Below are 13,674 nucleotides of genomic sequence, written 5' to 3' on the forward strand. Positions count from 1 at the left end.
TTGCTTGAATTTCTGGGAGCCCAATGATCAAACTAAAACTGCTTTAGAGTGAACTTGGCTCAGGAACACACACTGTGATGCTGATTACCATAATGTACCCTGAGACCACATGGTTCCCACCACTCAATCTTTATTTTTTGGGACAAGGTCCTGCTCTGTCACCCAGGCTAGAGTGCAGTGATGTGATCATAGCTCACTGTAGCCTCAAAGTCCTGGGCTCGAGCAATCTTCCCACCTCAGCCTCCATAGTAGCTGGGACTACAGGTGTACGACACCACACCTGGGTAATTTTTTAACTTTAATTTTTGGTAGAGACGAGGTTTCACCAGTTGGCCAAGCTGGTCTTGAACTCCCGTGCTCAAGTGATCCTCCCACCTCAGCCTCCCAAAGTGCTGGGATTACAGGTATGAGCCACTGTGCCCGCTACCCACCAGTCTCTAGGACACAGGAGTCCCTCTACAAAATTTTGTATGCATGTTCAAGCCAGCCCCTGCAGACTTTTCCAGCCAGACTGAAGGAATCCTTACCTTTCCCACTGAGTCCCTGAGAAACAGCAGCCCTCAGCAAGAGGCCACTTGCCTGGCCCCAGAGAGTGGAAGGGCCATTCCTTCTCTTTGAGCTCAGGTCTATGGAGAGGCTGACACACTCACAGCCTTCCCTTTGCCAGCTGTCTAGACAGGCAGTACAGCACTGGATAGAGAGAGGGCTCAATGTGCATCTTACGAGCACACAAATCCTCTGAATTTCTCACCTACTGCTATTCATGAATAGCAATGAAGAAAACTAATAAACAAGAACTGGACTTCTTTTAGGCCCAGGGACTGAAGACCCGGGCTAGTTTTCCTGGTTGCTCTAGGCTGCTAAGAAAGGGCTCTGTGCCTGCAAGGTGCTAAAGAAAAGTGTTTGCTAAACTGAACTAAAATTCTAACTTACAGAACAGCTACTACTGCTTGAATGTTAATTAAGTGGCAAGCAAAATGCTGGATACCTCACATACTTTCGTCTGATCCTCTCAGAAATCTTCAAAGCCATTTTATCGATGAGGAAATGGAGACTCAGGAAGAAGGTTCAATAACTTGCCCAAAGTCTTACAGCTAACAGTGGCAGGCTCTAGATTTAGATCCAGTTGTGTGTGACTGTAAAGCTCAGGTGTGTTACCTCTCGCCAACTGCTTCTTTAGGTCTTGAAATGAGGTGCTACCCCCAAGCGTGTCATTTCTGCCCAGGCTCTAGCTCATCACAGACCCTCAGCTTGTGTTCTTACCTGCTCTGAAAAGGGCCCCGGCGGCATAGTGCATTGCCAGGGCGTGCACAAGCTGCCTCGCAGTGGTGAAGATGGGTCCTCTTTCAAACACCGAGAAGGAGAGAGGAGTGTGGTCTGAGGCTATGTACAGCTTGAGGGAAGCGTGGATGCTGACGAGCAAATTCACTGGCTGGATCACCAGTTTCCGTAACTTCACAGGATTCACCAAGGCCCTGGCGTGCTGTGTGACCTGCACGGGCAACATCTGTTTACCCCCAGAGAGGTGCGTGGAGTGACCAGCCAACCTGCTGTTAGGAAGGTAAGTGTCAAACAAAGTCTTGATGTAGTATACAAATGTGTCTTCCACATACAACCGAGCAGGTTTTAATTCAAAGCTGAACTCGTTAATATCACAGAGGATACTCTTGCCTTCATTTAAGGTGATGCAAAGTTTGATAAAACAGTTTTCCTTGTATTCTTCCAGCTCTTTGTTAGATATGAGGAGACTCTGCATTTTAGAACACTGAATGGGTTCTGCTTTTTCTCCCTGGCAGACTAAGACAGCAAAGTGGAAATTGGACTTGTTATAAAGCTGGTTGTCTAGCTGCAGGTCCCCACAGCAGATCTCCACACAGTAAAGTTCAAACAACGCAGCCGCAGGCTCTTCCCCAGGGAGGGGACCAGCTCCCGGGGCCATGCAGAGAAAAACATTGTCCAGTGTGAGTCTCAGAAGCTCAGGTGATGCTTTGTGGTGGGTGAGGTCATCAAACACTGCCAGACTCAACTGAGTGATAAACATTTTGAATGTAACAATCTTCTCCTGGGCTCTAGAGGAGAAAGGGACAAGAACATTAGTCTCCCCCACTCACCTTTTCTTTCTCTCTGCTTTCTTTCTTAATGACAGTACCCTATTAAATACCTCCTGATGGGATATCAGACTCTCATAAGAAACAAATAAGAACTCAACTTTCAGGACATTGTGTCTGGACGGAGCCTGTCACACTCCAACAGTATTGGGAAATGTTCCCAATGGGACTATTATAAGCTCTTGTCATGTTTCTGTATGTTTCCCTTATCAACACCAGATTTTTACTCCAAAATCCCTCTGGTCTTTGTGTATTAATTCTCTATCATGATGATCACAAGACAGAAAGAGAGAATAAAGTAACTGAGACTCCCTAAATTGAAAAGGTCATGTGAGCAGAAGAAAAGTTAGCAGGAATTCCTGCCACAACTGCCCACCAACCATACCTGAGTCCATGCTCAGGTCTTCTCCATCTCCATTTCTGGGGTGGAACCACCCTTGCTTCTGTCTCAGGTGAACCCCTCCAAAGTGCACTAAATCACTCTGCTCTCACCTACTCAAAGACATCCCTCCAGCAACTCACACCCCTTTCCTCCATCATCTTTTTCTTCATTACTAGCAGCTTGTAAACATGCTGTCATCTCTCAGCTCAAAAAATCCCTCATGACTCCACTCTCCCTTAGCTACCACTCATTTTTCTGATCCTCTCTATATAGAAACTCTGAAGTGTGTTCTATACACATTGTCTCCAACTCCTCTCCTTCCCTGCTCTCTAAGGCTTGCTCCAAGCAGCCTTTTGTGCCCCCATCCCCAGCCTAATAAAACAACTCCTGTCAAGGTCATCAGTGACTTCCATTTGGCTAAATCAAATGATGGACTTTCAGGTTTTTGCTTACTTGACATACTAACAAGCTGACAACTCCCTCCTCCTGGAAATACTTTCTTTCCTCTCTTCTCTCAGCTCTTCTACCTCTCTGACCACTCGTCCTCAGTTACCTATGGAGATCTTCCTGCTCTCCCTGACCTCTTAAAGTGCCTAAGGCTCAGCCCTTGGTCCTCTTCTCACCCCCATCTTCACTGACTTCCTTGGGGATCTCATCCAGTCTCATGACCTAAAATACCATCTATATGTTGATGACTTCCAAAGTATACACTTAGCTTGGAGCTCCCCGCTGAACTCCAATCTTGTGTATCTAACTACCTATCCACACGGTCATTTAGATGTCTAAATGACATCTCAGCTTATCATGTCTATAACCAATCTCTTGATCTTTCCTCCTGAACTTGGAGATAGTCTCTCTCATCTTAGTTAATGGCAACCATATCCTACCAGTTGCTCAGACCAAAAATTTGGGTGTCATCCTTGATGCCTCTATTTTTAGCCATTCAATGTATTAGGAAAATCTCATTGACTTTTCCTTAGAAGTAGATCCAGAATCTGACTGTTTCTGACAGTTCCACTGACACCACTGTAGTCTAAGCCATCAGTGTCTCTAATATGAGCAACCGTAATCATCTCCTAACTAGTCTCCCTGCTTGCCTGTGCCCTTGTTTCTCTATAGTTTACTTTAACAAAGCGGCCAATGATCTTCTAGAAATTTAAGTCACAGTGTGTCACTTCTATGTTCAAAATGCTCCAATGAGTTCCTCATTTCGCTTATAATTAAAGCTAAGCCCTTCAATGGCCCATGAGGTCTCCGTCCTTCTAGCTCTTACCTCCTGGACCTTATGCACTGCTACTTCCACTTCCACCCCCTCCACTGGGCCCATGACAGCCTCTTCCCTGTTCCTCCTCAATGCCAGGCACGTTGTTGGAGGCTTTTGAACTGGCTGTGCCCTCTGCCTGGGAAGCTCTTCCTTCAGATAGTCATATTACTAACCCCTTACTGCTTTCTAGTCTCCGCCTAAATACCAGCTTCTCAATGCAGCTTACCAACACCAATTTGTTTAAAACTACATTCTCCCAATCCCTTGGCCCCGGCACTCCCAGCACCTCTTACTGAGCTCTGTTTTCATCCCTGTAGAATGCTGACCTTCTACTGCACCATAACATTTCCTTTCTTTTTATGTTTACTCTCTACACCCCCTGCCACCCTGCCCAATTCCATGCCTATGAGGAGAAAGTGATCCTCTCCAGGGCAAGGATTGGGCCTTTTTATTTATGGATGTATCCTCATCCTGTGGTAGGCATCCAGTAAGCCCTTGAAAAACATTTGTTGAATGAATTAAGGAAGTTCCAAGAAATACCTGTACTTTTCTCATGAAAGGTTGCTTCTATTGTCATTAACATTTATGCCCTAAATAAAATGTTTCTGAAAGTGTTGAATAAACCTGAAATTTTGTACTATACTAGTTAAAAGTTCATCTCCAATTTTATTATGCTATTAATTTTTTATGAACACTTTTGGGCAAAGAAAACATCCTATCCAACATTGTTTGAAATATTATAAATTCAAATTAGCAGAATCCAAATTAATGAGTTCTTAACCATATATGAGAAGCAATAAACTTTTTATCCATCCCCCCGAGATGGAGTTTCGCTCTTGTCGCCCAGGCCGGAGTACAGTGGCGTGATCTTGGCTCACTGCAACCTCCGCCTCCCGGGTTCAAGTGATTCTCCTGCCTCAGCCTCTTGAATAGCTGGGATTACAGGCACCTACCACCAAGGCTGGCTAATTTTTGTACTTTTAGTACAGACAGGGTTTCACCATGTTGGCCATCTCATGGTGGTCTCAAACTCCTGACCTCAGGTGATCTGCCCACCTCGGCCTCCCAAAGTGCTGGGATTACAGGTGTGAGCCACCACACCCGGTTGCAATGAACTTTTTAAAAGAAATATTTAAACAAATGTATGGAAGTTGGTGGTATTTATATTTTAATATTAAATTATTTTTTCTGATCATAAAATAAATGCTATAAGAAATCAAAATACAGAAATCAAATAATAATTAAATATTAAATAATTCATTAACCCCATATCTGTTACCAATTTTGATTGTTTTCTTTTCAGTCTTATTTCTAGGAATGTTTTCTGTGTGAGTATGTATACATATGTACTTATGTGTGTATGTATGTATAGATAACACGTAACTAGGATCATATATATGCAATATTATATTCTACTTGTTTTATTTTAGATTATATAACATGCATTTTCTATTCCATTCAAATTCTTTGAGATCTACTTTTTGCAGTTGTAACATTTATAGTACAATTATAGTACATCTATTTCCCTATGGATGGGCATTTTTACTTTGAATATTTTGCCATTGTAACTGTGTGATATCTCTCACTGTGTACATCTCTCTGTGTATATCTTTGCCCACGTCTCTACTTCCTTAACTCTTAAACTCTTAACACACTTAAAAGTGGAATTTCTAAGCCAAAAGAATTTTAAAGCTCTTAACATGTTATTACTAAAGTGCTTTCCAGGAAATAGTACCAATTTACACTTTCACCAGGACTGGATATGATACGACATCATTGTTAATTTGATAAATTAGCATTTCTTTGATTACTTATATTTCTTCTTCTTAGAATTTTCTGTTTATGCCTATTGCCTCTATTTTTGTTTCTGTAAGGCTATCTTTATTCCTATTGAATTATGTGAATTCTTTTAAATTAAGGATATTAACTCTTTGTCTATTTCAAGTTTTTAAAACCTGATGGCAACATTCAGGTCAAAGAGGGGGGTGGAAAATATGACTCTAAGAGGCGTATTTATATTTGATATAGCTCTAATTGCTAAGTTTTATTATTAATTACTACACTGTCATGCAGATACAGAGGTATTAATGTGCATTTCATGCTAATAATAGTGGTATGATTCCAAGATGCATAGTTTGTAAATCAGTTTGTTAAACCTACCACAGAAGGAGTGGAAGTGGTATCTAGGAAAGATGGTTTATTGCTACCTATTGAAGGTATGATTTATTGCTAATAACCATATTTTTTATGGATTATGCGATAATTAACAAAAAGCTTTAATACATATGTAGAGATGACAAAGATAATAGTAAGTTTACAACTTTATAACAGGAACACTTACTATGTTGTTACTGGGAAAATAATTAAACCTACCTATTGCTGTTAGTTAAAATAGGTCCTGCTTTTCCTTCCGGGGCCACAGTGATGAAGACTGTGCCACACTGATGTACAGTGTCCACATACACATAGCCAAAGCCAGTCAGGAACACAACCTGCAGAAAGAATATTCAAAATCTGATTAAAAAGAAATAAGAAACACTACTGAAGTGGCTTGACTTCAGATGTCTCCAGTTCTGATTCAATACCACAAACAATTCCTGGTTATATTTCTTTATATCCATGTGTATGGGCTATTCAGTTGACTTGAAATGAAAAAAAAAAACCCAAAAGATCAAAACCAGATTTTTCAATCTTCGGCTGTAAGGTTCATAGAAAAAAATGATGGATGATGGGGCATGAGTGTCTTCATTCTCTGCTGCTTTGGAATTGGCAGATAACTCTGTGTGGGCTGGAGTCCAGACATGGGGCCCGCTATATGTGTGCATATGAATCGCTGTGGAAAAAAACCCTAAAACTCGGGACTTGAAGTGCAATGTGCAAACAACTTTCAGGCTCTTGGGTGTTAACTTACTACTATGGGGATGTCCTTCTGGACTAGGGACACAAAAACATACCTCAAAACTCACCTAAAAACATATCACAATCCCTCCAGGGTCTTTTGCATAACTTGTAACAAGAATGGTAGATATAAGTTAATTTGTTCAGAATAAAAAATTAATTTTTCTAACGTGGAAAGATGGACTAAGACCTAGAAAAAAGCTCTACCTCAGGATCCAGAACATTCGCTCTGCCAGACAGCAGAACAAATACCCTTTCAGTATCAAATAGCGAGTTGCTTAAATGGGTAAATATTTGAAAACAGAACAAGGCCATTTAAAAAACAACTCCAAGAACATCATGTTCACAGCCAGGATTACCTGAGGGTAGGGGCAAAAAACTCCTTATGCTTGGGAAGGCTGGTTCTGATGATTTGCAGTATCAATTCAGTCCAAGTCTGGGCTCTTTGTTATTATTAGGGCAGCAAATAAAAGCAGACAGACTGAAAATTCCTGGATGACGGAACAAAGGTAGGCTCTTGCTTGACCAACAATGAATATATTCTAATTTTGATCACATGAAGAAGCACCAGAGTGTACACAGAACCACAGGAGAAAGCCACAGAGTCACATTTGGAAGCAACTTCAAGGTCGCTGGCCTTCTTTCTCATGCAATGGCTTTCTCATGGACTTCAGAAATTCAGAATTTCTGACCATCTTCAGCGTGTAGGTTACCTGGATGTCACCTCTGCCTTCTGCCTCTGTTCCTTGCTGCAGCCCAGCCCCTCCAGCTCTGCCTGGTTCTTCCACTGCTGTCTTCTTTTTCATTCTACAGCCTCTGCTTCAGCTGAAGCCCTTGTCTGCCACTCACTACTCACTATGCCTAGAATATACTTTTCCCCATACAAGTCCTTTCAAAAGCCTGTATGTCTTTGTGCATACAGCTTAAAGGATAGCTTATTCCATAAAGCCATCTTTAATTTTTCTATTCCCTTCTGGATTGACACCTACTTCTACATTCTAAAACAATTTTAACCATATTTCTATTTGACCAAAAATATCATTGTCTGTACTACAGCTACTTGTTTATGTGCCTGACCCCATTATTAGATTGTAAACCTCTTGACAGCAGAAATGGAGTCCATTTTTTCTATCTGTATTCTCTATGAACACGTTTCCCAAATGGACTGTTTTGCAAAAATATCTTTTTCAAAAGACTTGTATTCCAAATTTGCCCTATTTGTTCCAAGGTAAAAATTAAACTTACAATAAAAGTTTGAGACTAAAACATAATTAATGGCTTAAAAATGGCTCGGCTCATGAAACTAAAACAAAAGAGATATTCTTTAAGAAATATTCCTATTTATAAACCCCATCCCTTGGTATGATACATAAGGTAAATCAATTGCTTTTCTTTACTAGGTTGAATGATATGAAATTATCCACTCAGTAGAAACCTTTTTAAGTCCCGTGCTCCCATCTCATATTCCTTTTCCTAAGTCACCAAACACAACTTCAGGACCCCTTAGAGGAGAGAGGGAGGGGATGCGAATAGAGAAATATTTACTGTTCTGCTCTGTCTCGAAATGATCTTCAGGCATTATGAAATGAGGATACTTACACTTTCTAGAATAATAAACCTAAGGTAAGGTGATGGTTTCTGTTAAACACCCCAAGGGCCTTCTGAAGGCAAGCAAATTAACCTGAACTTTCACGTTACTTCTGGCCAAAAACCTAGACTCTCGAGGGAAATTTTTGCTTGTTGTCCCTTTCACTCACTGCTATGAGTGGAAGAGACACAGACTTTAGTCTATCCTTGTCTTTTCACATTTAGAGAAACAACTCACACCTTGTAGCCTTTTGTATAATGGCAGCTCTAGGGGTTCGAGAGTTAGGTACCTGAGTGATACAGGAATTAGGCATCTATATCCAGGTTCCCCACAATCCAAAGTAAATCCTTATCTTGGTCTAATGGTTTGAACAATCAATTACTTGACAAGCACTTAAAGAGTGCCTACAAAGAATTAGTCACTGCATCAGGCACAGAGAAGATGCAGTCCTACCCTTGCGTTGCTCACAGCCCAACTGGTGAAAAAGCCAAGTACACAAACAATGAGATGACAGCTAACAATTCCAGAGCAGAGGTGTATAAAATGCTTCTCCCTCTCAGTGTATTCACCATCATGGACTCTGTGTAAGCTCCGTGAGGGCACTGGTTTTGTGTGTTTTCTTCAGTACTTACAACCAGTGCCGGGTACTCAATAAAGATAAGGCTGATGATCTGAACATACATCTTCTCAATGTGGCTTCTGCTGTATTGACTTCCAGTGTCCACCCATGTCTAGCTCTTCTCTCCTTCTGGGAATAGAGCAGGATTATACTCCCCATCACCCCTGCAGTTAGATACGGTCTTGTGACTAGTTTTGGCCAATGGGCTAAAGGCAGAATTGACATGTATTCCTTCTAGAGAATAAATAAAGGCTTTATGTTCCACAGCTCAGTGGTGGGCCAAATCTGGTCCACTGCCTGCTATTGTGAATAAGGCTTTATTGGAACATGCTCATTTACTTACATATCTCTCCATCCTAATGAGAAGATGGGAAAACATAAGGCCTGCAAAACCTAAAATATTTACAATCCAGACCTTAAAAAAATATTTGTTGACTTCTGCTCTAGATAGCTGTGGAAGACTGTTGCACAATGAATTTGTATATCCCAGTATCCATGCCCTTGTGTAGTACCTTCCCATACTGACATTGGGCGTGGCTATGTGACTTTCTTCAGCTAACATGACATCAGCAAGTAAGAAGCTTGATACAGCTTGCTTATTGGGGTTTTCCCACTTGCCACCCTGGGCTAGCCTCCATAAGGAGGACAGACAACATGGTGAGACCAACACCCAGACTTCCCAGCTGAACCCATACCTCAGCCAACTCTCCAAGTGAATGCAAATGCATGACTAATCTCAGGCTCATCCTGCAGAAAAGTCACTTGGCCACTTCCTCAGAATCATGAGAAGTTGTTAATCACTCTTCTTTTAAGCCAGTAGGTTTTGGGGTGGTTAGTTACAAGGGGGTAAATACGAGATGATGAACTTTCCATCAACCTGGGTCCCTGAGTGACCATGTAGAACAAAACCCCCTGAAGACACACACTAGGCATTTAGCATGAACAAGAAGTTCTAGGTTTATGATAGGCAGCATAACTGAGCTTATATTACTAATATAGATATTGGTGATAGAAGTAGTGTTCTAACAAAATCCTACAATATGAGACCCTGGCTTAATGGTCAGACAGTAGAAATTGATATTGAACGCTATAAAAATGGGCATATATATTTTGAAGTGGTAAGATATTCAGTAAAACTGTTGCTTGAGATGACTTGGGAGGTAGATCATAAACTTAATAAATCTGTAGCTCTAGAAGATGAGGTCTGAAAACCAAACATCAGTGGTGGCATGTTGGCTGCTGTTGCCTGTGTCTGGAACACTACATTTTGTTTTATGAAGAGATGAGCTCAGGAAAGAATTGGCCAGGTTACAAATAAAAATGGAAGATAATACAGAGATTCCAGAAATTTAGAACCTTGCAAAGTTAGAAATACTTTTAAACCTACTATGTTCTGAATGTGTTCCCCCAAAATTCATATGCTGAAATTCTAGTCCCCCAGTGTGATGATATTAGAAGGCAGGGCCTTTGGAATGCGATTAGTGTCCTTATTAAAGAAGCCTGAGGCCAGGGACAGTGGCTCATGCCTGTAATCTCAGCACTTTGGGAGGCTGAGGCAGGTGGATTGCCTGAGATCAGGAGTTCAGGATCAGCCTGACTAACACATGGTAAAACTTTATCTCTCCAGCTAATACACAAATTAGCTGGGTGTGGTGGCGGGTGCCTGTAATCCCAGTTACTCGGGAGGCTGAGGCAGGAGAATTGCTTGAACCCAGGAGGCGGAGGTTGCAGTGAGCTGAGACCGGGCCATTGCACTCTATCCAGCCTGGGCAACAAGAGTGAAATTCCCTCTCAAAAAAAAAAAAAACCTGAGAAACCCCTCATCACTTCCATCATGTGAGGTTACAGTGAAAAGATGGTCATCCATGAACTAGGAAGTGAGTCCTCACCAGATACCGAATCTGCCAGTACCTTGATGTTGGACTTGCTAGACTCCAGAACTGTGACAATACGTTTCTGTTGTTTATAAACTACCAGTCTGAGGTATTTTGATATAGCAGCCTGAACAGACTAAGATAAAGCCTCAAACAGCAAGGTCTAAAATTAGCCTCTGAACACAAAGGCAGATTAACACTTAGCCTTAAGACTGACTATAGGCAACACACTGTTGAAACTTCTTAACTGTTATATTGACTTGGAAAAAAATGCAGATCAAGGGTATAACTTTCCTGTAGAAGCTCTCTTAAATCTAGAGAGGAAGGAAGCAAGTAAGCAAAGAAATGTGTCTTATGGACCATGGATATGGTTCCTGGCACAGGGAATTTTCTGGAACCAAATAGGTAAGAAGTCTACTAAGTTGAGAAATTACCACTGCCCTATACACTTACGAACCTGGACTAAAAACGACTGTAATTATTTGAGATGCAATACAAACTTCAAGTGGCCAAGGAAGATCTCCCAGAGGGTGGAGCCAGGAACCTGAAGGATAATCATAAGAGCTCCTTCAAGATTAGAAACAGGGCCGGGCGCAGTGGCTCACGCCTGTAATCTCAGCACTTTAGGAGGCTGAGGCGGGTGGATCACAAGGTCAGGAGATCAAGACCATCCTGGCTAACACAGTGAAACCCTGTCTCTACTAAAAAAAACAAAAACATTAGCTGGGCATGGTGGTGGGCGCCTGTAGTCCCAGCTACTCCCCACTTTGGGACCCTGAGGCAGGAGAATGGCGTGAACCCAGGAGGCGGAGCTTGCAGTGAGCCGAGATCATGCCACTGCACTCTAGCCTGGGCAACAGAGCGAGACTCCGTCTCAAAAAAAAAAAAAAAAAAAAAAAAGATTAGAAACAGTACTCAGTGAAAGCTGATTTCTTGCTTCCAGGGTATAGACCCCATAATATGTGCCCAGAAAACATTCAGAATTGCCATAGGCAGGAGACTGCTGTATGTCTGTCATTCTTCCCCCTTCCACAGTGCAGGGGTTATTACTGTTACCCTCTCCTATAAAATGGCAGGGAAATGGGGAACAGGTAAGTCCACAGGTTTCCAGATGAAAGGGTGTCACATCCAGACTGAGCATCGCTCAGAAGTGCTGGACTTCAAGTGTGATGGAGTGACTGCTTCCAACCTTGGGGAGAAGATTTGTTCTGTGTGTGGGGAAAAAAATGATAAATGATTGATGGCCAAGGGGATTTTTTTTTTCCAGCTGTTTGTTACCACAGAATAACCCAGCCAGTCCTGATCAATGTCATCATTTGGTTCTTTTTTATTTCTTCACTTCACTAGTAGGGTGAGGTGGGGTGGTGTGGAAGGCTCTAGGTGACATATACTAAGAGACTCACTGTTTTGCCATTTGAATCTGTGTTAGAGCACTTCAGTAGCAAGATATTATCATATTTATTTTTTGAGATAGGGTCTCACTCTGTTACCCAGGATGGAGTGAAGTGACACGATCATGGCTCACTGCAACCTCCGCCTCCCTGGGCTCGGTTGATCCTCCCACCTCAGCCTCACGAGTAGCTGGGATTACAGGTGTTTGCCACCATGTCTAGCTAAGTTTTGTATTTTTCGTAGCGACAGATTTTTGCCATGTTGCTCATGCTGGTCTCAGACTCCTGGGCTCAAGCAATCTGCCTGTCTTGGTCTCCCAAAGTCCTGGGATTATAGGCATGAGTCTCTGTGCGCAGCCCCATCGTACATATGTTAGGTCTAAGAAAACCATTTGAGGCCTGGATACTGGTTTCTACTTAGTACAATATCTTCTATGACAATTACAAACAAGAAGCATTTTAATATAACTTGTGCTTTTCTATCTATTCAGTTATCTTTATTTGAATGATTGTATGTAACAAATATTTTTTACAATTATAACAATTTTACTAAGTAAATTAATTACAAGGTGACAAAATATTTGTTGCGTTTTTCTTAAAAATAGAGACAGGTTTCACTCTGTCAACCAGGCTGGAATGCTGTGGTGTGATCACAGCTCACTGCAGCCTCCAGCTCCCGGGCTCAAGTGATCCTCCCACCTTAGCATCCTGAGTAGTTGGGAATAGAGGTGTGCACCACCATGCTTGGTGATTTTTTAAAAAAAATTTTCTGTAGAGACAGGGGTTTTCGCTATGTTGCCCAGGCTGGTCTCAAACTCCTGGCCCCAAGTGATCCTCCTGCCTCGGTCTCCTGAAGTGTTGGGATTATAGGCATGAGCCACTGCACCTGGCCCCCTACTTTTGAACATTTAAGTTGAAGATAGATAGTATCACACTCATGTTTTGCTGCAAGTTGATATGTCTAAACTGATCTGAAAGTATGCTACTTAGGCATTTTATTTGTGCAGCTGACTTTGGGCTAAAAGTCATTTCTCACAAAAGATTTCATCCCCCATTTTCGGAAGGAATAAATTTAAAATGTACTATTGATATCACTATGTAAGTAGTCTGTAAAAGAGTATCTTAAGTAGGAAACCATGCTATGGAAGAATTATAGACTTAGACTTTGAAAGGTGGGAAGAAGCGATTGAGCCCTGGCCTGTAGAGGGGGAACAGGAGTGAAATAGGGCCTGCTTAGTCTCAGGTGGAGGTCTGTTTTAAGCAACCTGGTGGACTGGATTCTCTTCTCTGGGCTGGAGTCTGCGCTTCAGGAATCATTTGGGGGGTAGTTATGGAGAGAGACTTGAGAGTGGAGAGGCTGACAATGGAGAGAACTATTAAGGTACTATTGCTAAAAGCTGGGAGAGAGATGATGAACCAAAGGCTTGAAGCAGACCCTGGTCACAGAAGGAAGGGGCAGATTCCAGAGATAACCCTGGTCACAGAGGGAAGGGGCATATTCCAGAGATGTTTCTGAGGTATTTCTGACAGAAGCTGGTGGCCTACTGGAT

General features: G+C 42.0%; 1 protein-coding gene across 1 annotated transcript in view; it reads right to left on the reverse strand.

Moving 5' to 3' along the window:
- LOC113224949 (vacuolar protein sorting-associated protein 13B-like) overlaps nt 1-13,674 on the reverse strand; it is a 753,925-nt gene that overhangs the window by 22,233 nt on the left and 718,018 nt on the right. The window contains exons 44-45 of the mRNA XM_026454950.2: nt 6,128-6,246; nt 1,264-2,069 (exon numbers count right to left, since the gene is read on the reverse strand). Of these exons, the coding sequence (XP_026310735.2) occupies nt 1,264-2,069; nt 6,128-6,246 (925 nt within the window). The remainder of the gene's footprint in view (nt 1-1,263; nt 2,070-6,127; nt 6,247-13,674) is intronic.

Source organism: Piliocolobus tephrosceles, chromosome 7, assembly GCF_002776525.5.
Source record: "Piliocolobus tephrosceles isolate RC106 chromosome 7, ASM277652v3, whole genome shotgun sequence".
NCBI lineage: Eukaryota > Metazoa > Chordata > Mammalia > Primates > Cercopithecidae > Piliocolobus > Piliocolobus tephrosceles.